This window comes from Gossypium hirsutum, chromosome A01 (genome assembly GCF_007990345.1).
Source record: "Gossypium hirsutum isolate 1008001.06 chromosome A01, Gossypium_hirsutum_v2.1, whole genome shotgun sequence".
In the NCBI taxonomy this organism is placed as follows: Eukaryota; Viridiplantae; Streptophyta; class Magnoliopsida; order Malvales; family Malvaceae; genus Gossypium; species Gossypium hirsutum.
Window position 1 is genome coordinate 74,730,774 of NC_053424.1, and position 26,471 is coordinate 74,757,244.

At 34.6% G+C, this 26,471-nt stretch overlaps 1 protein-coding gene across 1 annotated transcript; it reads left to right on the forward strand.

The window, feature by feature from the left end:
* The first annotated feature begins 3,953 nt into the window (after positions 1–3,953).
* LOC121214759 (uncharacterized) lies at positions 3,954–25,624 on the forward strand. The gene is made up of 3 exons (XM_041088974.1): positions 3,954–4,092; positions 24,937–25,144; positions 25,285–25,624. Exons 1-3 carry the CDS (start codon positions 3,954–3,956, stop codon positions 25,622–25,624), a joined length of 687 nt encoding a protein of 228 aa, XP_040944908.1.
* The last annotated feature ends 847 nt before the right edge of the window (positions 25,625–26,471 follow it).

Here is a 26,471-nt window from a genome sequence, read left to right on the forward strand (position 1 = left end):
TTTCGATTCAATCTCATTTACTAGCCATGCATGCCAATTTCCACCAGCATTTCAAATTATTTTCAAACATAGATAAAAATGGAAACAACACAACAAAAACTATTAAACAATGAAGGATAGTAAGTTCCATAAGAACTTACCTTTTCAAAATACAAAACAAGTAGCTTTTTCAAGACCTATTCCTTAAGTTTTGCTTTTTCTCTATTAGCTTCACTTTTGTCCAATTCTTGGTCTATACAATATATTTATATACCAAATCAATATAAGATATTATCACAAAATAGCAATTAAATGGATCACAGCAACAATGCCATGAGATGCATGATCCTAAATAATCTTTTTTTCAATTTTACATATATTTTGCATTTTATTCAATTTAGTCCTTGAACTCGGGATAAACATTTTTTTATTTTTAGCTTCGGATTAAAATTTGATTTCACGTTCTTTCATTAGGGACCCTATACTTTCTATTTTTAGCATAATTTCATGACAAATTTTACATTTATTCAATTTAGACCCTAATGTTACAAAGCTAACAAACAAGATTAACTAACTTTACAATTTAGTCATTTTCATAGTCTAAGCTCAATATCTATCAATTTCAAGCCTATTTCATCAATTTATTAACATTGGCAACTCGCTAAAATTTCAACAATGTATCAAATTGATACTTGGACTAGCTAAATCAAGCTTCCATGATCATAAATCTATAAAATTACAAGAAAATGAGTTGAGTTTCTCACCTAATTGAATGGTCAAATGTCCAAGCTCAACCTTAAGTGATTTCTTCTTCCATGGGCGATGAATGAGAAAGATGATGATGACTTTCCATCTTTTTCCACTTCCTTTAGCTTTTATGTCATGTTTAACCTTAATTAATTAATTTAATTTTTTTATTTTACTTTAATTATCGTAAATTAGACTTAGTTGTAAACACCACCATTATCTTACCGTCCTATATTTCAAAATAGTTAAATAACTATTTTATCCCTTTGATTAATTACAATTTAGGTATTCGATCTTTTTTTAATTAAAATTCAATAGTAATTAGATTTTTCCAATTTAATTCCAGATTTTAATTAACTATTTTATTGATAAAATTACTTGACCATTCTTTAACATATTTTCATATTAACTTCATAAATATTCCTACTTTATATTTACGGACTTAATTTACGGAAATGAACTTTCGAAACTGCATTTTTCATTAGCATTGAAAACCGAGCCATCACACCTACAATCTAAGGCTCAATCTAGTCAACAAATTCTAAATTTAAGAATACTTAAGGAAAATTATAATACTCCTACAATAATATCTGTCCGAAGAAAACCCTACAAGATTTGGTAACTAAGGTTTCTTAACTAAAAGGGATGAAACTATAACTCCACAACTAACCTAAAACTGATAATATTTACAATCTAAATTAAAGGCCAAATTTATAATCTCAAACAAAATCTTGAAATCTAACTAAATATAAAAATCTTAAATTTAATTTAAAACCTGGTTTAAAAGAAATTTTGAATAAAATCCTAAAATTAAAACTAATGTAAAAATTCTAATATTCTAATTTAAAACCCTAATTTTAAAATCTTAAATAAAATTATAAAATTGTACTCAACATAAAAATCCTAAAATCCAATTAAAATTAAAAATCTAAACTTATGATCTAATCAATAAACTTGAAGTCTAAATCAAAAATCTAATCTGGAACATAAGAATTAAATTTTAAAATAAAAAATCTAATTAAAACTTAAATTTAAAAATCAAAGATTTAATTTAAAAACTGAATTTTAAAAGTAACCTAACATTTGAAATTTGGGAAAATCTAATTTAAATCTTACTGTTAAAAATCCTAATATCTAACATAATATAAAAACCCCTGAAAATCTAAATTAAAAATCAAAGCCCCTAAGAAGTCACATCTAGTCAAAATAAATTCAATACTAGGTTACAAAACCCTAGCTGCAAGTGTAATGCAGACTGGCCATCGGGCCGAAAGCAAACGGGCTTAAAATTGGGCTCTGAATGAAATTAGAATTGATTCTATTTTAAAAAAGGATGTTGGGTTGCAAGTTTAAAAATGTACTCCAAATTAAAAATTCTGATTTTTGATAAAATGGTCTCAAATTTAAAACCCGACTTTTTAAAATAAATGGACTTAGATTTTTAAAGTTATCTTAATAGCATAATCCAAACCAAAAACTAAAATGGGCTCCCAACGGGCCAAATATGGGCTTTTAATGGGTTTGAAACCGAAACTGATTCGAAAGGGCTTCGAGTTTAACTAAAATGGGCTTTAATCTTAAAAAACAGGTTCAATTAGGCTTTATGGACCTAAAACAGATTTAAAATGCCTTAAACTCAAATTGTTGATTTTAAAAGTAAATACAAATCGAATTAATCCCAAGCTGGTTTGGCCTTAGATTTGGAAAACAAAAATTTAATCAATTTATACCAGCTTATTTAACAAATTCTAAATTCCAATTTAGCTTTTAGAAATTCATTAAATTGTTGATGTAGTCTTAAGAATCCAAATAAATTCAATCAAAAGCACATAAACTTCGAAAAGCTAAAAAATGAACTTATTTAGAAAATATGACCCCTTTTATACCTTTTTTTCAAACCCAAATACAGGTGATAATAGGTCTAATTTACATGTTTATTGTGTTTAATTTTGATAAATTCTTGAATGAGATACTGCTAATTTTGAATTTATTTTTTTATTTTTAATAGGAGTAAAATTAAGGTTAGAAAGTAAAAAATGCAAAAAATGTGGACTATCGTAAAAGTTTTGAGCCAAAGAATGAAGTTAATGTACAAGATCTATTTTAAGAACTTTTATTTTGGGATTTGTTTGTAAAAGTTTTACTTTTAATTTTCATTAAAATAATATTTTAATTTTTTTTTAGTATTTTTCATTAATATTTCGTTAGGATAATATTTTAGATAAAAAAGTTTAACTAGGATTAGGCTTTTATATTGTTAATATATATTTATATATATGTGCTTGTAGGGTAGACTGATATGGGTGTTAAAAGCAGTTGTCAAAACGCTGCTCTTAATTGTGTTTCAACTTAAATAAAACAGTGTGTTTTGATTTTTTAGAAAAACAATGTGTTTCAATGTTTGGGTCTGTTAATGAAATGATGTGTTCCATTAGTTTTGTTTTTTGTGATACTTGTGTGTCGTGTCTGTTACTACGGACGGTCTCATTTCCTTTTCCATATTTCTGTTGTTTTGTTGAGGAGAGAAGCAAGCAGTAAATAAATCAATTTTTTCTTCCTCTCTAAATTTCTCTCGTATTCTCTTTTCTGTGTGTTGTTGTCTAGCTTGTATCAAAGATATCAGAGCTCAGACGTCCTCCATGGCTGGCGAGGGTGTCAGATCAAGATTTCTGAAAGATGCAACTAAAATTCAATAGGAGTTGGCTAAGCTCCAGCTGGAGGTTAATGAAACAGCAAGCTCGATGCTAAGATAAAGGACTTTAGGGATGATTTTAGATTGGAGATGAAGGAACTGTTTGAGCAGTATTTAGGCCACTCAACACAAGCCACGCCCACCGCTTCTGCAGTTGACAAGGGGAAGGGAGTGGTAGGAGGGCATCCACCTGGATTCCCACCCAAAGAGCATCTACCCCTTTCTCCTTTGGGTGAGCTGAGCAATATATTGCGACCTAGTAGTTGGGAGACATCGCAGAAAGTTCCCAAACTTGAGTGCCCTTGATTTGACGGCTCAGATTTTCAAGGATGGTGGGCTAAACTTAAGCGGTATTTTGAAGCGAAGGCACTCCAGACCACGCGAGAGTGTGAACAGTGATGCTTCGCCTTGAAGGAAAAGCGTTAGATTGGCATCACTTCTTCACTCAACGGCAAGGGGGTTCCATTTTTTGACATGGCCATCTTACGCTCACCTCCTCAAAGAGCGCTTTGGGTCTAGCACCTATAAGGACCCCATGGCTGAACTGGTCAAACTCAAACAAAGAGGGACTGTGGATAGTTATCATGACACTTTCATCAGCCTCCTCAACCAGTTGCAACTACTTGAGAACTACGCTCTCAACATCTTCACTAGCAACCTCAAGGCAGAAATAGGTCAGTATCTCCAACTATTTAAGCCTACGTGATTTGTTGAAGGGTTCCTAGTGGCTAGACAAGTCGGGATATATTAGCTGCATCCCAAAAAAAAAAGTTAACCTCCGGGATTAGGGACAAATCACAAAGGAGTTGCATTGTTTCCATCACTTGCTTCGCTGTCCAAGTTGCATTCTGCTCCCATTTCCCCTAAGGCAATGACACAGAACAGTAATTCAACTCACACTACTAGTTCGATCAGGATTAGATCTGTAAACCCGTAAACCGGCCCTAGACATTATAGTTGAATCTCGAAGATCACATTAACCATTATAAAGGTATAATAAAAACATTTGGAAGTTAAAAGGTACGGTAAAAACATTTGGAAGTTTTTCTCTTTTAAAAATCGCCTTCGTAAAATGTCTTTGAGTCTTGTTTTAAGCAAAACCAAAATTTAGTTGATATCGTTTAATTTTAGAAAAACTAAAGTATTGAGAGTGTATTAAGAAAACATCGTAATTCAAGTAAAACATCATAGCGGACAAATTTCTATATCTAAAACTCATGTGTCGTTTTGAAAACATAGATTAACATACATCTTGTAAAATATCAGTTTCGTGAGCAGATTGTGTTGTGAAATGGAAACTTAGTATTGAATTTTTGAAAACATTGTTACTGACCTTTTTATTATTTTATATAAAATCCATTTTAAGTTGTTATTTTTACAAATCCTTTAAATGATAGTTTTTAAAATATAAACTATACAGAAAAATCCCAATCTAAAATCCAAAGTCTAACAAAAAAAAAACAGTCCAAGCTGAAAGTAAATAAACAAATCCTAGAATATCAAATACTGATAAATATAAGGTTTTTTTTTTTAAAAAATGACCAAGAGCGCCTTTGTAGCCGAGCCCATCCTAACTTCGATTATCTGAAAAATCAGAATTTAAAGGGGTGAGCTTAAAAAGTCTAGTGTAGGTTACCAATAATAACAATAACAGAATTTAACTCATACCAACATTAATTTAAGCTGATCATAATATGTCAAATATTCATTCATAGAATCAGATATGGTAGAATGCACAACGATGATGTCAATGTAATGCTTTTAGAAAACATTGTAGTTTTTAGAAAACAAATCCTACTCTGTTACACACTATAAAGAGTCCCCTAAAACTCATCCATCCAATAACACACCAATAATGTGGACTAGCCACTAGATAGTGCAGTCGAGCCGCCAAAAATAAAATAATGTGGTTGAACCACTAGATATTGCAAATTTACTAACAGATACTTCCTCCGTACATATTTTCCCAACCCCATGCATGTGATATGGCATACAGAACAGATTTTCAATAGGCATGCTTTACACGTGAATCAGAATATCGAAAAATGGCATGCTTAACATGCGGATCAAATCTCGTATATATTTTATCACAATGACATGCTTAACATGCAAATCAGAATCAGAATTAGAATTAGAATCAGAATATGGCATGCTTAACATGAGAATCAGAAGATTAAAATGGTAACATATTTTTCATTCAAATAAGAAAATCGATAATCATATTTTCACATTATTTGCACATACATAATCCAATAGCCATAAATCACATGTCATGAGTAACAAAAATCACATAATTACATATTTTACAAAAATCTCCAAATCACAATCATTATCACAGATCTGAAGTTTTGAGAACTTACTTGGTGTCCTCTTTTATCGAATCTTAAATCAATCCTTAAGAACACTTTTTTGGTCAACCAATATTTCATTATTCAAAGAATAATATTAACAATAATATTTTATTACTTATTAATTTATTTTTATCTATATTATCATCAACCATCATTATTAAAGTAAATCCCTACACCTTCTAAATCTGATTGCACAAATCTCGATTCCACTTTGAAAGGGGAGAGTTCGATTCTTGACTCACTACGGTTTTGACCAAATACTCGTGTTAGTACGAATTTAATAAATAAATAAATAACCCTTGGTTAAAAATGATTGTGATTCGATGAGACTTAGGTAATTGATTGTCAAATTGCACACTTCTACAAGTGGAATACGATTCCAGGATTTTTGAATGGCACTTAATGAAAGTATGATAAACAAAGTATTAGTAACATCCTAATCGAAATAATAGTATGAACGAAAGTCATGGATCAGAGGATCTTTCATACTTACGTAATAACAAAGGAAAAAGGAAAGGAGGAAAGAAAAAGGGAGAAAATAAAAATGAAGTGGGGAGTGTATAGGTTCAATGGCTAGCCAAGGTAAGGTAAGGGAGAGGTTTTGGCAAGTTAAGGGGACAATGGCACCAAAAATGGATCATGGGAGTGAAAAGGGAAGAACTTTGGGAAGATTGACCTTGTATGACAATATGTGTTGGACGATAAGAGTGTTCACACTAGCTCAAAATTGTTAAAAAAAATTAACTAAAATATGTTCTTGTGGGGGCTTGAACTTGGGACATTATGGAAACAACTAACACATTTAACCACTAGACCATTAATTCCTTTGTGACATAAACTAGTGTACATAAATAAATAAAATCTAGGGCGTTACAATATCCCTTTCCCCGGCTGAGATTGAAGATAGAAAGAAAGAAGGGGCTTTGCTTTTGATGTGGCCTAAAATATACTCTGGGGCACAAGTGTGTCTAGTCCCAACTTTATCAGATGTTACTCGATTCTACCTCTAATAGGGAGGATGAAGACTATCAGGAATGTTTGGATCATCTACAAGATAGTGTTCAGGATGAAGAGACAACTAAGGCTCTCATGTTTTTTCTACATGCCCTGCAAGATTCACAAGGCCTCTAAACGATAAGGATTACAACATGATTTGGTACTACTCCAGTCATCATGCTTGTTGACATTGGTAGTACACATAATTTTATCAACTCTAAGTTGGTCAAACAAATTTCATGGCCAATGTGAAAAAGGGAAAATGCTCAAAGTTACTGTGACAGATGGTGGGTGATTGTCTACAATGGGAACCTACCAATTAGTTCCATGGGAATCATAGGGGCCGCAATTTGCCACTAACTTTTTGGTCTTACCAGTCAAGGGGTGTGACTTAGTCCTTGGAAACTAGTGGCTACAATCCCTTGGCACCATCACATGGGAATTCAACTTACTCTCCATGAAATTCTTCTAGCAGAATAAGGTTTGTCAACTGCATGGCATTGCTCCTGGTGCACTTTAGCTGGTTAGTGGATCTCAATATGCCAAACGTGTAACACCCCTTACTCGTATTCAACGCCAGAATAGGGTCTGAGGCGTTACTGGACTTACCACACAACAATCATACAATTTCGATCCATAAATTTGCGTCCCAATTAAAACCATTTGCAATTAATCATAAAGTCCCTGATACGAGCCTACGAGGCCCTAAACGTGCTTTGGGAGTGGTCCGAGACTAGACTGAGAACTTTAGAAATTCTTACAAAACTTAGAAATTTTTTACTCTAAACAGGGGTCACACGCCCGTGTGGATATGGGACACGCCCGTGTGGTCAGGCCGTTTGGTCACACACGCTCGTGTCCCTACCCCATGTAACTCTCTGACTTGTAACTCATGAACACATTGGGATCATACGGCCAAGTCACATGCCCATGTGCTAGACTGTGTAGAAAATTAATTTTCATAAAATAGGTGCAGACTTCACATAGCCAGGGCACATGGCTGTGTTCGAGGCCGTGTTGTCCACACGGCTGAGACACATGCCCGTGTCTCTGCCCGTATGCTTAATTCTGAGCATTTTGTTTCTCAAAATTAAGGTGCAGGGGACACATGGCCAAAATACATGCCCATGGGACACGTTCGTGTTCTACTCGTGTAGAAAAAATAAAGGCTATTTACCAAGACATTTGCCGCCCTTATTCACACATACACATACACCAATTCAATGGCACAAAGCATAATATACTTAGGCAACCAAAACACCCGCAATTATGACCAACACATGCCAATACAATAGCAACATCTATCATACTCACAACATTTATTATACCTTAAATCAATCATGCAAATTTCACATTCATTAAGCCTCAATTTACTACTTTCAAGACACCTAATGTAACACCCCTTACCCATACCTGAGACAGGGACCAGGTACGAGGCATTAACAAGCATGTACTCAAACATTTTCAGGAAATACGGTTTATAAAATTTTGTTCTAGTTTGAACCCAATCCAATAACATCTTGGTGTTACTATTATGGGCCTACGAGGCCCAAGTCATCCATTAGAAAGGATTCGGGACCAAACCGAAATTAGGAAAATTTCAAGGAAAATCCTAGGTTAGTATCTCACACGCCCGTGTGGTGACATAGCACACGCCCGTGTCCCCTACCCGTGTGGAATTAATTGGATTTATTTTCTACTTCAAACCTACAGGGGTTTTCACACGGCCAAGCACACACCCGTGTCTCCAGCCTGTGTCCTTCACATGGCCTAGACACGCCTGTGTGGTCACCTATGTCCAAAAAATCGAGTATTCTATTTATGACGTCAGCATGCATTTAGGGGCACAAGGCCAAGACACACACTCGTGTGTTTTTCCGTGCCCTCCACACGGTTGAGACACACGGCCATGTATCTACCTGTGTGTTTACTACCATGCATTCTGACTTAAAATTTTAGGTGCAGAGGACACACGGCCTAGACACACGCCCGTGTGTCTACCCGTATGGATCTTGTTAGGCTATTTTCCAAGCATTTGGTCACCCTCTAACATCCATTCTCACTTATAGGTTTTCATGATACATAACAGGGCCTAATTATACACTTAAATGACCTTAATAAACCTCATTGCATGTAAATCTCATTTCATCGGTTTTACACATGCTGGGTTATTTCTCTTGTATCAAGGGTGTCTATACTTTATACACATTCAAGATTGGATCATTAATATAACTAATTTCCAATTATGGCCTAGCCATCCCATGTGATTTGGTCACATTACAAGTGTATCTACTTTTGATACGCCATGTTCATTCATCACAATAACATTTGATTACGATATGCATAACTTTGTAGGTCATATCTTATAACAAAATGAGCCAAATCCAATAACCATGTGCATATGGACATGTATACCTTACAAGCCTTCATATTTGCTAATCAAATGGTACATATTACAAAATAAACAAAAGCCCTATACATGCCATTGAACAAAGTAAAGTATATTTATACCAAAGCTAGACAAGATGATAATGTGTTCACTCTCAACCGTCTCCCAATCTTTGCGAGTCCACGAGCTCTATAAGACAGGGAAAAGAGAGGAGTAAGCATTTACATGCTTAGTAAGCCCGAATAACTTGAAAGTAAACTTACCGATTTATTAGCATACATCCATATTAAGCAATGAGACTAACAAGCATGAAATAATTTCCCTATCACATGCACTCAATCAACAAGTTAGTTCCATAACAATACACCATGTAATTTGTCTTAGATGAGCTCATCATTCAACATTTTCATTTTTATGTCTCATGTTATTCCCATTAAGTTTCTCGAAAATCTCGATGGATTATCCAGTTACCTCCAAATCATAAGAGCGATCATCTCATGTATGCACTCCCATGAACCTCACATCTTACGGCGGGATTACCAGTCTAGGCTAAATCTCTCGTAATGTAAACTCTTAAGGTGATGTCGGGATTACCAGTCTAGGCTAAATCCTTTATAGTGACAAACACCCTCAATGAGCTCCTATTTGAATTACCAGTCCAGGCTAAATTTAGACCCTAATCGGATTACCCGTCCGGGCTAAATCCTTAATGCACACATATTCTTCGGGAGGCTTGATCACTCAAGGAACACTCGTCTGGGCTAGATCCTTTCTACATTTGAGATCAACGGATTACTCGTTCGAGCTAAATCCTTTCTGTAACACATGCAGGATCTCAAGTCACATGAAAATCATGGTTTACCTATTGGACTTCCTTTTTAACCTCAACCAGGACATTTATCATAATGTCATTATTAATAACACATTTCATGGGATTTCATGCCATCATCAAAGACAGTATTCATACATTCATAAAACATGTAATTAAATATATTATGAGTTTACTTTAAGTTATTCGAACTTACCTGGTATCCGTTTCTGCTTTGCGTCTCGGTTATTCTGAAACTTTTTGTTTTCCTCGATCGGCCTCCGAAATTTGTTCCTCAGGGTCTATAACAATAAAAATGAATCATCAATACCTCACATTATTCTTTTTGAGTCTAAATTTTACCCCCGGACAAGATGACTGTTTTCCCCCTAAGCTTTCACATTATTTACGATTTAGTCCCTAGGCTCGTATAATGAAATGCATGCAATTTCCACCTTACCCAAGCCTAGACGATTGTTCTTTCCTCTTGGAAGCCCACATTTCTCCATTATTTCACATTTTTATCACATATTTTACACCTTTTGCAAAAAGGTCATTTTAGGGGTTTTTCATGAAAATCACCTAAGAACAGATGTTTAACACACATCCAACTTTCATATTCCTCCATAAAACATCAATGAATAAATATGTCACACATGGGTCATTTTGAAAACATGAACCTTAACTCAAAATATAGGTAGAAATGGAGAGAGTAAGCTACCAGGATGTCAAAAATACAAATAACATTAAAAACGGAGCTTGGGAGCACTTACTATTGAGCCTAAAAATGTTGAAAACCCTTACTATGGAGGGCTTGAGGAATTTGCCTAGATGAGGGAGAAGAATGGTGATTTTTACCTTCATTTTCCCATTTTATTTCATTAATTAGCCAAATGACCAAAATGACCTTAAGCCATTCCTTCAAAATTTTATCCATACATGCCCATTTTTGTCCAAAAACTTAGAAATTAGGCTATTTGCTCTTTAAGACCTTCTAATTAATAATCTAAAGCAATTTCATACAAATTGCTTCTAGAATCCAAGTTTTGTAATTTATTCAATTTAGTACTTATTTACCAATTGGACTCCTTACTCATAGAATTTCCTCATGAAACTTTAACACATGCATATTTTCATATTCTAGACTTCATAATAATCATAAAATAAATATTTCAACGTCAAATTTTTGGTCCCAAAATCACTGTTCCAACTAGGCCCTATTTTGGGATGTTACACTTAATTGTGCACAAATTTATCATCTCATCAATATATCACATTTCCAAAAGTTTCACATTCATGCTATGAATCACATTCCATCATTCACCAAGCATACCCTGACCATATCACCAAAGACATTGGCACATACATGAATATACTTAGGCTTACAATCATGTTAGCTAAAATAAGCCAATTTACACGGCCAAATATCAAATCAAGCCTTTGAAAATTACAAGCCAATACATTGGCTAAAATCATAATGACATATATAACAAAATGACCAAGTCTCTATACATGCCATACTTTTAAAATACTAAGATCATCGATACCCCAAAATGAGAGTTTGATAGTGTGATTCGAATCTCTGACAATCTCCAACCCAAGTTAGCTTGGCGACACTATAAAACATGGAAAATAAACGGGGAAAGCTATATAGCTTAGTAAGATCGTATGCAAGAAATAAGCAACATTACCATGCATGTAACATTTAAATATTATAACATAATTAAATGTAAATTTACCATAGTCTCGTGAGCATAACTCATTCCACCACAAAACTTACCCCATATTCATCGTTTCAAGCATTTAATAAACATGGGCTTTATGTACATACCTGAACCATCTCGAAATGAATTTACACATATTATCATCTTTGACATACCCGTGAACCACTCGGAATAATAATGTCAGATACTCAGGATTTTTGCACACTAAGTGCCACATACTTAACCAATGCTACCTCAATCTCATATCACATAATCACTTGCTCTCGACCTATCGACGGGCCTGCTCACACAAGATATTAGTCAAGACGTAGCTACGTAGTGTTGCTCACACAAGCTGTCAAGTATCCGCAACATATGTCGGTATAATCAGCCACTGGTAGGATGTATAAGACCAGTACTTGGATCACATAATCACATAACACATACTAACCCTAGTGACATGTCACTTATAACATAATCTATTCTTAAGGTTCAACGGGACTTCTCACTTGCCAAATCATCGTCGAACTCATTCGTAGAATTATATTCATTCTTATAATCGAACATACAATTCATGCAATATTAAAGCATTTAAGTACAATTATTCTAAAGCTTATTTTTAACATACGAACTTACCTCGGTACAAAATGGCTAATAGTTCAATTTAGCCCACAACCTTGTTTTTTCCCCGGTCTAGGTTAGAACCTCTTCTTTTTTGATCTGTGTAACAGTCTGATTTGGACTCTAATTGGAATAGTGGTTTTAGGACCACAAATCTGAGTTAAAAAAACATTTTAATATTATTTTTCGTGCTTATTATATGTGAATTAGTATGTGTAAAAATTTCGTATGAAAATTTAATTGTTTGTGTGCTCAATTTGATAAAAGGGCTTAATCGCATAAAATGTAAAAGTTGATTGCTATATGTTAAGTGTGTATATTTGTTATGTCTTTGTAAATGAGATGTCCTTATGTTGAAATTAGGCCACTATTATGGTTAATGGACATTAATTGCCTTAATATATGCGATTTTATAATGGATTAAATAAGGTTAATTTGGTAATTTGATTAATAAGTTATAATTAAATAAAACAAAGTATGAAATTAGGCCATTATCATCTTATATTGCCAAAAATCAAAGGAAAAAGAAGAAGAAAAACACAACTAGGGTTCGACACTTGTGATTGTGGATTAAGATCAAGAACAAAAGAAAATAGAATTAGATCGGAGAAAGTCGAAAGTCGTCGAGTAGTCAATTTCATCCGTTCAAATCCGTATGAGGTAAGTCTATATACAAATAAATGTGTTTGTAACGGTTTTTTTATGCTTATATGCTATTGAAGAATGATGAATGGATTATTGAATTGAATATGAGATATCCGAGAAAGTATCGACAAAGTTTCGAAGTCCTAAAAGTCCCGTACGAACCATAGGAATAGTTAGGATACACATGTCATGACATAGGATTTGATATGTGTTTTTGTGTAAGACCACGTTTGGGACGTTGGCATTTACTTAAGATTTACGTGTAAAACCATGTCTGGGACATCGACATCATATTTGATTTCGTGTAAAACCCTGTCTGGGATAGTGGCATCAATATTTGATTACATGTAAGACCACATCTGGGACGTTGGCATTGTACTATCTTTCCAAGTTATCTGAGTATCCTAATAGACTCCGAACGGTTCAACAGGCATTCCGAGAAAAATGGATAATTATGTAGATGTGTATATGACTCAGGTATGTTTGAAATATTTATCATCAATTGAGAATGAAAGGTAAGTATATGTGCAAGTGATGATAAGTGTTATAAGTATAAGAAAATATGCTATATGTACAAATGAATTGAGGATATGTGAAATGAATATGAACTATATGATTTGTGATAATATTTGTCTATGGAGTATATGTAATTTGTAACAGCGATTTAGACCCTAATCAGAACGGTGGTTTCGGGACCACGAATCCGAGTCAGAAAAATATTTAAAAATTAATTTTTGTGTTTGTTAGAATTAAGTGACCCGGATCCTTATTTAAATAAAATACAATGGTAAAATAAAATAAAAGTAAAATCCATATAGAACTACACTTCTTTTATTTTATTTTAGAATAAGGTTTTTTAAACCTTATTAAACGCCGTCTATTTAATATTGATTAGAATAAGGTGTTTCAATCTTACTACACTCCTATTAGAATATGGCTTTACAAGCTTATAAATAGACATAGTCTATTCCTCTTGTAATAATTCAAATTCGACATAGTGAGTTTTCTTCTCCTTTGCCTGTGGTTTTTTTTCCAAAAGGGTTTCCACGTAAAAATTTGTGTGTTCTTTATTTTATTTTATTTTTTTCACAAATTGGTATCAGAGCTTCTGGGTTGTTCATCTCGATCACGGTAATGGCGTTTTTGAAGTATAAAATCCCGCTGTTGGATCGCAACATCAGATTTGCATTGTGGCAGATTAAGATGCAAGTAGTTCTTGCCCAGATGGATCTAGAGGATGCCCTATTAGGGATAGATAAGATGCCTTCGACATTAATAGATGAAGAGAAGAAGCGTAAGGATCGAAAGGCGTTAACATAATTACATCTGCATTTGTCCAACAAAATTTTGTAGGATGTGATAAAAGAGAAGACTGGCACTGCATTATGAAAGAGGCTAGAACAAATATGTATGTCGAAAACTCTAACAAGCAAGCTGCATATGAAGCAACGTCTTTATGCTCATCGTTTGGAGAAAGGTGTGTCTATACACGAACACTTAACAGTGTTTAAAAAAATTCTCTCAAACTTGGGGGTCATGGAGGTTCAGTATGATAAGGAAGATCTAGGGTTGATTCTACTTTATTCGTTGCCCCCGTCTTATTCAACCTTTAGAGACACGATTTTATATAGCCGCGAGTCTCTCACAGTTGATGAGGTTTATGATTCTTTAACCTCGTATGATAAGATGAAGCATCTTGTGGTTAAACACGATTCTCAGGGAGAGGGTCTCATTGTTCGTGGGAGATAAGATCGGAATGCTGATGATGATCATAGAAGGACACAGGAACGGAATCGTTACGGTAAATCTAAGGGTAGATCAAAGTCTTCAAATAGAGGTAAAACTTGTAACTTCTACAAGAAGAAATGGCACATTAAATCTGAGTGCTATAAGCTACAGAACAAGATTAAAAGGGAGGCTGCGAATCAAAAGGGAAAACTGCCAGAAAATTTTGGTGAAGTTGATGTTGTAGAAGACTACAGCGATGGTGAACTTCTAGTCACTTCGGTCAACAATTCTAAAGTGAGCGAGGAGTGGATACTTGATTCAGGCTGCACTTTCCACATAAGTCCCAATCGGGATTGGTTTCCAACTTACGAAACAGTGCCTAAAGGTGTTGTTTTGATGGGAAATAATGCTTTGTGCAAAATCGCAGGTGTTGAAACAATTAAAGTTATGATGTTTGATGGAGTTGTCAGAACACTTAGTGATGTACGACATGTTCTAGAATTGAAAATAAATTTAATTTTGTTGAGTACTCTTAATTTAAAAGGGTACAGATACACAGCTGAAAGTGGGGTTTTAAAGATTTCCAAAGGTTCCCTTATTGTGATGAAAGGGCAGAGAAAGACTGCCAAGTTATATATTTTGCAGGGTTCTACTATTACTGGTGATGTAGCTGTCGCTTCGTCTTCCTTGTCAGATGATGATAATACTAAACTTTGGCATATGCGGCTAGGGCATATGAGTGAGAATGACATGGCAGAATTGAGCAAAAGAGGACTTCTTGATGGGCAAGGAATTTGCAAACTAAATTTCTATAAGCACTGTGTTTTTGGGAAGCAAAAGAGAGTTCTATTCACCAGAGGAATCCATAACATAAAGGGAATGTTGGAGTATATTCATTCTGATTTGTGGGGGCCATTCAGAGTGCCTTCGATAGGTGGAGCTAATTATATGCTAACATTTATTGATGATTTTTCCAGAAAAGTTTGGGCATTCTCCTTGAAGCAGAAAAGCGATGTGTTTTTCGCATTTAAGTCTTGGAAAATTATGATTGAAAAATAGACAGGAAAGCAAATAAAATACCTCCGCACAAACAATGGCTTAGAGTTTTGTTCTGATGAGTTTAATAAATTGTGCAAGTTAGAAGGGATCGTGAGACACTTGACAGTTCGCCATACTCCACAGCAAAATGGCATTGCGGAACAAATGAACAGAACGACCATGAAAAAGGTTCGATTTATGTTGTCAAATGGAAACTTACCAAAGTCGTTTTGGGCCAAAGCAGCCTTTACTGCATGTTTTTTAATCAACCGGTCCCCATCCGTTGCCATTGAGAAAAAGACTCCGCAAGAGGTATGGTCTGGTAATACTGCAAATTATTATGATTTAAAGATTTTTGGGTGTCCTGCGTATCCTCATGTTGATAATGGAAAATTGGAACCAAGATCCATTAAATGTGTTTTTTCTGGGTTATAAAGCTGGTGTAAAAGGGTATAAGTTATGGTGTCCTAAAAATAGAAAAGTTGTAATTAGCAGAGATGTTGTTTTTGATGAAACTGCTATGCTGCCTAACTTATCTCTTAAAGACTCTTCCAATAAAGAAAATCAAAAGCAGGTGGAACATCAGATTAATACAGAGTCAACTCCTCAAGCTAGTACAAAAATTGAGAATAGAGTTATTTTTTCACCGCAATACTCTATCCCCAAAAATAGAACTAGAAGAGAAATTAAACCTCCAAAGAAGTATGCTGAGGCTAACTAGTTGCTTATGCTTTAAATGTGGCTGAAGATATAGATGCAAATCAAGAGCCATCTAATTATTCTAAGGCGGTTAGTTGTGAAGACTTAGAAAAGTGAATGTTTGCTATGCAAGAGGAGATGGAATCACTCCAAAAAAAAAACATGAGATCTTGTGAAACTTCCTAAAGGTAAAAAGGCTATTCATTGTAAATGGCTGTTTAAAAAGAAAGAAAGGACTCCAAGAGTTGAAGAACCCAGATATAAAGCAAGGCTTGTTGCAAAGGGTTACAGTCAAATTCTAGGAGTGGACTTCACAGATGTGTTCTCCCCAATTGTTAAGCATAGTTTGATTTGAGCTTTGCTTGGTATTGTGGCCATGCATGATTTGGAGCTTGAGCAGTTAAATGTAAAAACTGCATTTTTGCATGGAAAACTTGAGGAGGATATTTACATGCGACAACCAGAGGGTTTTACAGTCTCAGAAAAAGAGGACTATGTTTGCTTGCTGAAAAAGTCCCTTTATGGTTTGAAACAGTCACCAAGACAGTGGTACAAGAGGTTTGATTCCTTTATGACTTCTCATGATTTCAAAAGAATTAGTTTTGACAATTGTGTTTACTTTAAGAAAAACAGTGATGGTTCTTTTGTGTATCTACTTCTTTATGTTGATGACATGTTGATAGCAGCAGAAGATAAAGGAGAGATAAGAAAGGTCAAAGCCCAACTAAGTGAAGAATTTGAGATGAAAGATTTAGGACCAGCAAAAAAGATACTTGGTATGGAGATTCTCAGAGATAGAAAAGCAAGTAAATTGTATCTAAGTCAGAAGGCGTATATTGAGAAAGTTCTTTGCAGGTTCAATATGCAGAGTGCTAAGCTTGTTAGTACTATTTTAGCAGCCCATTTTAGACTTTCATCGGTTTTGTCTCCACAATCAGATGATGAGATTGAGTACATGTCACATGTTCCATACTCTAGTGCAGTGGGATCTCTCATGTATGCTATGGTTTGTTCACATCCAGATTTATCATATGTGGTCAGTGCAATTAGCAGATACATAGAAAATCCTGGTAAAGAACACTGAAAAGTAGTTCAGTTGATTTTAAGATATTTACGAGGTACTGCTGATGTTTTCTTATAGTTTGGAAGAACTAGAGATGGAGTCATTGGGTATGTTGATGCTAATTTTGCTAGACACCTTGATAGAAGAAGATATCTCACAGGTTATGTCTTTACAGTCGAAAGTTGTGCAATTAGTTAGAAGCCACTTTGCAAACTACAGTCGCTTTGTTTACCACTAAAGCTAAGTACATGGCAATTACTGAGGCTTGTAAAGAAGTTATCTGGTTGAAGGGACTCTTTAGTGAACTCAATGAAGACTTTCAAATCAGTACAGTATTTTGTGATAGTCAGAGTGCAATCTTCCTTACAAAAAAACAAATGTTTCATGAGATAACAAAACACATTGATATTCAGTATCATTTTGTTCATGATATTATTGCTCGTGCTGATATTGTTGTGAGAAAAATTAGTACTCATGAAAATCCTGCAGATATGATGACTAAATCACTTCCTATAACCAAGTCTGAGCATTGCTTAGACTTGGTTAGTGTTTATTGTTGAAGTTAAACCCTTAAGGGGTTTTATGGAAGAGGTGGAGAACTTGTTCGTTGAGAGTTCGTAATGAAGAACTTGTTCATTGAGAATTCGTGTCAAGGTGGAGATTGTTAGAATTAAGTACCCGAATCCTTATTTAAATAAAATACATTGGTAATATAAAATAAAAGTAAAATCCATATAGAACTACACTTTTATTTTATTTTAGAATAAGGTTTTTTAAACCTTATTAAACTCCGTCTATTTTATATTGATTAGAATAAGGTGTTTCAATCTTACTACACTCCTATTAGAATATGGCTTTACAAGCCTATAAATAGACATAGTCTATTCCTCTTGTAATAATTCGAATTCGACTTAGTGAATTTTCTTCTCCTCTGCCCGTGGTTTTTTCCCGAAAGGGTTTCCACGTAAAAATTTGTATGTTCTTTATTTTATTTTATTTTTTCACAGTGTTTATTTTGTGTGAATTTATATCTGTGAAATTTCGTGATTTAATTTTGTTGTTTAAGTGTCCGATTAAATAAAAGGACTTAATCGCGTAAAATGAAAACTTGATAGTTTAATGTGTGAGGACTAAATTGTTGATGTCTTTATAATATGAAGCTTTTATGTTGTAATTGGGCCATCATTAGTATTAGTGGACGACAATGGACATGTTAAATATGATAGTATAAAATTTTAACTAAGGTTAATTTTGTAATTAATAATATAAATTAATAATGTATAAAGCATATCATAAAAATCAAAGTCATTTTATATGTTCATTATTTTTCTTCTTGCCGAAAATTAAAAAAAAAGAAAATAAATAGAGAAACCTAGGTTCGGCCATCCTTCCAAGCTTGATTCAAGGTTTGTTCTTAGTCGGTTTTTGATAATTTTTACGTTTTTGAGATCGTTGCTTCGAGTACTAGTAAACCCATGCTTGAATTTTTGATTTTGGTGAATATTTTGAGTTATGCCATTGATGAGAGCTTGTGATTTTTTTTGTTTGATGATGAAATATGAAAGATATGTTTTATATTAACATGTTTTGTATTGGAGTTTTTGATGATTTTAAGTAATTAGGACTAAATTGCAAAAATAATAATTTAAGGGACTAAAATGTGAAATAAATGAAATATATGGACTTGTACGAATATGGGTAAGATTCGGCCTAACATGGTATAGTGAAATTTTGCATATTTTGTGTTTTTTACAATATGGACTAAATTGTAAAAAGTGTAAAATGTCAGGGATAAAATGGTAATATGCCCATTTATGTGTTTTTGGACTAAATTGAATGAAAATATGTTTGAATGAGCTTAATTTGAATATGTTTAGATCAAGAACCAAAGAAATCAGATTTGGATTGGGGGAAAACGAAAGTTGTCGACTAACCGTCCCGTTCCGTTTTATATCATCCGAGGTAAGTTTATAAGCAAATAAAAGTACTCAATTTTAATTAAATGTAATATATATATGCTGAAATGAAATATATGATTTTATACATGCTATAGCCAAATGTAAATAAGCTTGGTTACTATGTTTCCGAATTCGTTTCGACCGAGTTACGACGTCTGAAAGCCCCGTATAAACCTTAGGAATAGTTAGGATACATATGTCATGACACAAGATTTCGATATATGTGTGTGAGTAAGACCATGGCATCGATATGTGATTCTAATATATGTGTGCGAGTAAGACCCTGTCTGGGACAGTGGCATCTTTTAGCTAAATCGGAATAGTGGTTTTTAGACCACAAATCTGAGGTCAAAAATATATTTTAATATTATTTTCAGTATCTACAGCATGTGCATAAGTATGTGTGAAAATTTCGTGATTTAATTTCACCGTTTGTTAGCTCAATTTGATAAAATGACTTAATCACATAAAATGCAAAAGTTGTATGTTAATTGAATAAGTGTTGAATTGCTATGTCTTAATAAATGTGAGATCCTTATGATGTAATTAGACCATGGTTTTAATGAATGGACATAGATGGACATGAGATAGTGGAATTTTAATGTTATAACTAAAGTTAAATTAGTAATTAATGAAATAAAGGTTAATAAAATAAAACCAAGCTTTGTGTCTATCTTTCCCCCATTTCTTCCACCGAAAATGCATGTTAGAAAATCCATGAATAGGGTTTGAGCATTCGGCCATGGTTAAGCTTAATTAAGGTATGTTTTGAACTCAGCTTTTGTTAATTTCTATGTTTTTTTTATCGTTGCTTCGTGTTTTAGCTAGCCCATGCTTTAATTTTTGAAAATGATGATGAATTTGAGATTTTCCATTGTTGACAGCTTGATGATTTTTGTGTTTGATGATGAAAAATAAATATATGTTGTTAGATTGTCATGTTTAATTAAGTGATTTTTAGTAAAAATGTTTATTTAGGATTAAATTGTGAAATTTGTAAATTGAGGGGTCAAAATGTGAAATAAATGAAACAAATGGGCTACTAAGGACCTTAGTGAAATTTGGCCAAGCTTAGGTGTGGTGAAATTTTGAATATTTTGTGAATTTTTGAAATAAAGACTAAATTGAATAAATGTGGAACTTTAGGGGCTAAAATGTAAAAATGCCCAAATTATGTGTTTTGGATGGAAATGTTTGAATTGGTGATTAAATTAGTTAAACTTGAATTGATTTAGATCAAGAAAGAAAGAAATCTGATTTGGATCGGGGGAAGTCAAAAGTTGACGTAACCCGAATATGAGGTAAGTTCATATGCAAATAAATGCATTTGAATTGATTTACTTATGCTTATATGGTATTGAAATGTAATGAATGGCTATGGAATATGAATATGTGAAATTGAGAAAGCATCGACAGTGTACAACGTCTGAAAGTCTCGTACGAACCAAAGGAATAGAATAGGATACATATGTCATGACATAGGATTTCGAGATGTGATATCGTGTAAGACCATGTCTGGGACATTGGCATCTATTTGAGATTTACGTGTAAGACCATGTTTGGGACATTGGCATCGTATGATTTTGTGTAAGACCCTATCTGGGACAGTGTCATCGATATTTGAGATCATGTAAGACCATATCTGGGATATGGCATTGTACCAGTTTTACGAGCTATCTGAGTATCCTTATCGATTCCAAACGGTTCAACAGGCATTATCGAGAAAGGAATTAATATGTGAATGAGTATTTGATTCAGGTACGTATAAAATGTACATGTTATTCAAGAATGAAAGGTGAGTATGTTTCAAATGATGAAATGTAAATTACATGAGAATGAAATGTGATTATATTCAAGTGTAATATGAAAAAGTGAATTAGATGTGATTTATGAAGTGCAATTGTAAATTGTATGATCTTTCTATGGATGAATTGGTTTAAGTTTATCTCATGTGTTATGATTGTTTGTATATGGCTTACTAAGCTTTTTAAAGCTTACTTGGTGTGTCTTTTCCTTTGTTTTTAGATTATCGAAGCTACCGTGAGCTCGAGGATCATTGTGGATCGTCATCACACTATCAAATAATATTTTGGTACCTTTGAAGTTGTATATGTTAATGTATGGCATGTATAGGCTAGGGATGTTATAATATGTTTGAGATGTGAAAATCTTGCTATGTGATATAGCTTGATTGTGGTTTAGACTATGGATTATTTTTGGCATAAGTTATGTGATGAATTATGGTGTTTATAATAGGTTCATATATGGCTTAATGAAAATGGTCATTTTGGTATGTTTGATATGAGATTAAGTTAGAGATTTGTTATGATTTTGGTAAAAGAATTGATGTGAAATCAGTAATGTTAATTATAGATGAATGAATGGATTTAGTATGTGAATTTGATATGTTTTGGTATGAAAAATCAGTATGACATTGATTGGTCAAATTATGGCTGAAATGTGCATGTGTTGGAGTTTATTTTGGTTAAAAATGTTGTATGATTGATGTTTGATTTGGGACTTGTATGGATGACCCTTAAGGGTGGCAAATTGGCTTTGCATATGGCCTATTTTTGTCCACACAGGCAAAGGCGCAGGCGTGTGTCTCAGCCATGTGTGACACATGGTTATGTTACATGGCCATGTGTCCACTGGGGTACCTTTTCGAATTAAGGCAGTATGCCCTACAAGTTTGACACGACCTAGACACACAGGCATGTCTACTGGCCGTGTGAGTGGCACACGGGCTGGCACATGGGCGTGTGGTCGACCGTGTGGCCAAGTTCGTAACCTCACTAATTTTCCCACGGCCATGGAACACGGGCGTACCTTCGGCCGTGTGGTGAGGTCCGTATGTATGCCCTATTTTCACACGGCTTTCGACACGGGTGTGTCGATGACCTGTGAGGCACACGGCCTGTTCACACAAGCGTGTGACCCTTAAAGGTTTAATTTTTTTCTAAGTTTTCCAAATATTGTAAACGTTAACAGTTTAGTCCGAAACCTTTTTTAAGCATGTTTTGAGGTCTCAAAGACCTATATAAGGGACATTGTGAATGATTTATATATACTTTAATTATGTTTGCTTACATGCATGTGAACGATGTGTATTGTTCGATAATGCCTAGTAACCCTATTTCGGCGACGGATACAGGTTAAGGGTGTTACAGAGATGGTTTGTCTTGGGCATCGGAGATAATAACTCCTAGAAGATAGAGACATAAATGTGATTGACAGGACTGAGAGTACATTTGATTAGACCCAATAAGAATAGATCCCAAATTTGTTTATCAATTTATTCACTTGTGACGTTCATATTGTGGCATACCTAAATCTTAAGTAGATGGCAGATGGCTTGTCGTAATTTGATATGTCAAATTAGGTCTCCATCACAATTAACAAAGTCATTCTCAAGAAATTTGAAAGTACTTTCCGTGTTTTTTCTTAGTTTTAATTTTTTTTAATAAGTGAAATAGTCCATTTTATGCCACTTTTAAGACCCAAAATGGCCAAATGCGCCATAGGGAAACCTAATGGTTGATTGAGTGCTATAAGAAGCCATCGAAGGCTCAAACACGAATGAAAACATCATCTAGAAGTTTTATTATGATATCAAATACAGGAAGTAATGATACCCCTAACAATATTGAATTGAAAAAGATCGAGGCCATCCACAGTGGTATCACGATACATAACTTCTATTTCCCCCAAATCAAGACTAAAGCGGGTATTGTGATACCAAACCGTGAGTATGCGATACCCCTGAGGAGAAAAGATAAAAAATGACTGCAGAGGCTGACCTTGTCCAACTTCAACACCAATCAAAAACACATGCTAAGAGGCATTTTGGGCATACATGTTAGTCCAGAAAATGCTGAAATAGACCAAATTTGGCAGAGAGAAAAGGGGCAAACTTAACATTAGCTAGTTTTTACATTTTTTTCTTCATCTTTTAGGTTTGGTTCTTCTTCTCCATTGCTAAGGGTTTATTTTCATGTTCATTTCTTATTTTTGTTAGTTCCATTCCTGGTAGTTAAGCTAGTTGTTACTTTAGTTAGCATTTGTTTACTCATTTAACACTTCAAACTTCATTGTATTTGCATATTAATGCTAGTTTAAAGTTATTCAGATTTCCTTAAGTTTCTCTATTAAAAATTATTCCTTTGGTATTTATAGTCACTTATATTATTGCCATTGTTGTCTTCTCCAGTCTTTTGCAGGAAAGCTTGGGTTTTTATTTATTTTCTTTTAGTTTAAGCTAATGTTAGTTTTGTTTGATTATTTTCTATTGATGGGCTTAAATATAAGCATGAGTAGCTAAATCCTGGGTTGTTGGTTGATGGAAATGATGGGTAATTGATTTTTGGGTTCAGGGACTAAATCGCAAAAATTAGGCTAAATCGAATAAACTTCAAAACTTAGAATTGACGCCCCTAAGAAAAATTAATATAAGTGAATCATTTTTATAGTCTCAGGTTAGTTTCGTAAGGTCGAGGGATAGACCAAACTAATTTTTCAGAATTGGTAATGTTGAGGCCGATAAGTAAAATTGAACCAATTTAGGAGCAACAGTGATTTAAATCCCTAATTCGAAGGTTAACCAACCACAAGGAAATCAACCAATCACTGCTTGTTATCGTATTTGTTCGTATGGGATGAGTTAGCAATTAGATTCCTCGCCAAATGTGTTCCCCCAAGAAAGACTATGAAGCTTCAAATGGACATTAAAAACTTTCCTCAGCTCAAGAGAGAGTCACTCTATGAAGCGTGGAAGCACTTTAAGTTAAAGTTACATAAATGTCCCTACCACGGTCTACAAGATTGGTTGCAATTACACACTTTTTATAATGGGCTAGATGAGAATTTGCGCTCTAGTCTTGACGGAGCGTCATCGGGGGCATTCATCTCGAAGATATGCTGAAGGTTGCCAATTAATTGAGGATATGATAATGAATTCTTACATGTGGCCAATAAAGCAGTTCACATACTGAGCTAAGCAACCAATCATGAATGCAATTGACAACGAGGATAAGTTCCAAAAAATCCTCGAGAGGCCTAACCACCTCAAAATGAGCTCGGCACGACCGTAGAACCCAAACCAACCCCTTTTATCCAACTCAAATATAAGGCACGATAGCGAAGGCACAAGTTGGGGAAGCCATAATAAAAAAATCAAGCAGAGGTAAAATATTTAAGAAATAGGGAATACAACCCGTACTCTAACACATATAATCTGGGGTGGCGAAATCACCACAACCTTAGGTAGAGAGGGAACCAAGGGGGAGCCTCTAACCAAGGAGTGCCCAGCTTCAATCCACCTAGACCTAACTCTTCGTACCAACTCCCTTAACCATATCAGCCATCTTAGGAGCCCAAGAGGAGACCCAGCTACAATAGTGACCCCCCAATGCCTATCTGAGTTAGTAAGCTCGAGGAAGAAATACATTCAGTCCAAGAAATTATGCACCAAATAAAAGGTCAATTTGACCAAATCCTTAAAGTGTTGCAAATCAATTTAGCTTCTAGCATCCCTAACAACACCAAGCTTAACCCGAAGAGGAAAGAGAAAGAGCATGCCAAAGCCATTACTCTTAGATCTGAAATGGTCATTAAGGAACCAGTTAGACCCCCTAGTGGAGAGGAGGTGAGAGAGAAGTACCTTATTATCAAAAATCCTTGTGTTGGAGATGGGGTAGAAGAGAGAGTTGAAAAGGGAAAAGAGTCATAGTCAGTTGAGCCTACAGAGAGGCCAACTACCCAACCTAGTCAAATACTCATTCCTTACCTAACCCGATTAGAGGAGATAAGAGGAAAGACAACGAGAAGTTATTGAACTTCCTCAATATGTTTAAAATTCTGAATGTCAGCCTATCCATACTTGAGCTTTTGGAGAAAATGCCAAAGTATGCCAAGTTCCTTAGGGAAGTTACATCTAGCCATAAACGTATAAGAAAAAGAGAGCACATATCTCTAAATGTCGAGTGCAATATGGTGATAACTAGGAAGGTTCCCCCAAAGCTCAAAGATCCCAGTAGCTTTACTATTCCTATAGAAATAGGAGGGGTAAATTTTGGCAAGGCCTTATGTGAGCTAGCAGTGAGTACAAATTTAATGTCCTTGTCTATCTATTGTAGGTTAGGCTTAGGAGACCTCCGGGAAACTGTCGTCACCTTGCAACTTGCTGATAGGTCTTTAGTGCACCCTTAAAGGTGTTCTAGAAGAGTTCTTGTGAGATTTAGACAACTCATCTTACCAGTTAATTTCATAATATTGGACTTTAAGGAGCATGTAGAGATCCCTATTTTATTAGGGAAACTATTTTTAGCAACCTTTAGGGCCACTATAGATGTGGGAAAAGGGGAATTAACTATGGAAATCAACGAGGAGGTGAAGGTGTTCAAGTGCGCTGATGCTTTTCCTTGTTCTAGGGAACCACCACCTTCCTCAATTTATGATTGTTTGTTGATTGATTTGTTGTCTTGTCTTGTTACTAATGTTTTATCTTGCTTTGACAAGCTGAAATTTGTAGGATCACATCCGGTGTCGAGAGGCATCAAGGTTCAGAAAAGGGTGGCCATTTCATGGCATCCCTTAGAACACTTCAATCATTGTGAAACAAATGGCATATTTTTGTGCTGAGGACACATTGCAAGTACTACTTTGGGGGCATTACCGATCACCGTTAGGGTTCTTTGTAATCTGCCCTTGGGTAATTTGAAACTGAAGTAATTACTATTCGAGCATGAAATCCATTTGATGTTCCTATCTAGCTTAGGATTTAAATTTATTGTATGTTGAATTTTTCATTTTTAGAGGTCTAATTTCGTGTAGTGGAGTTAAGATTAAATTTTTCAAAGATTTTTCGGGCACAATACAATGGTATTGCGATATCCACCCTTGGATATCATGATACACTGATCAATTACAAAGAGAGGATAAAAATTTTGTGGGTATCATGATATCGGCCCTCGATATCGCGATATCCTGGGTAGTTTCAAAAATTGGAATTTTGACAAAATAACCAATGTTATCATGATACCAACCCTCAGTATCG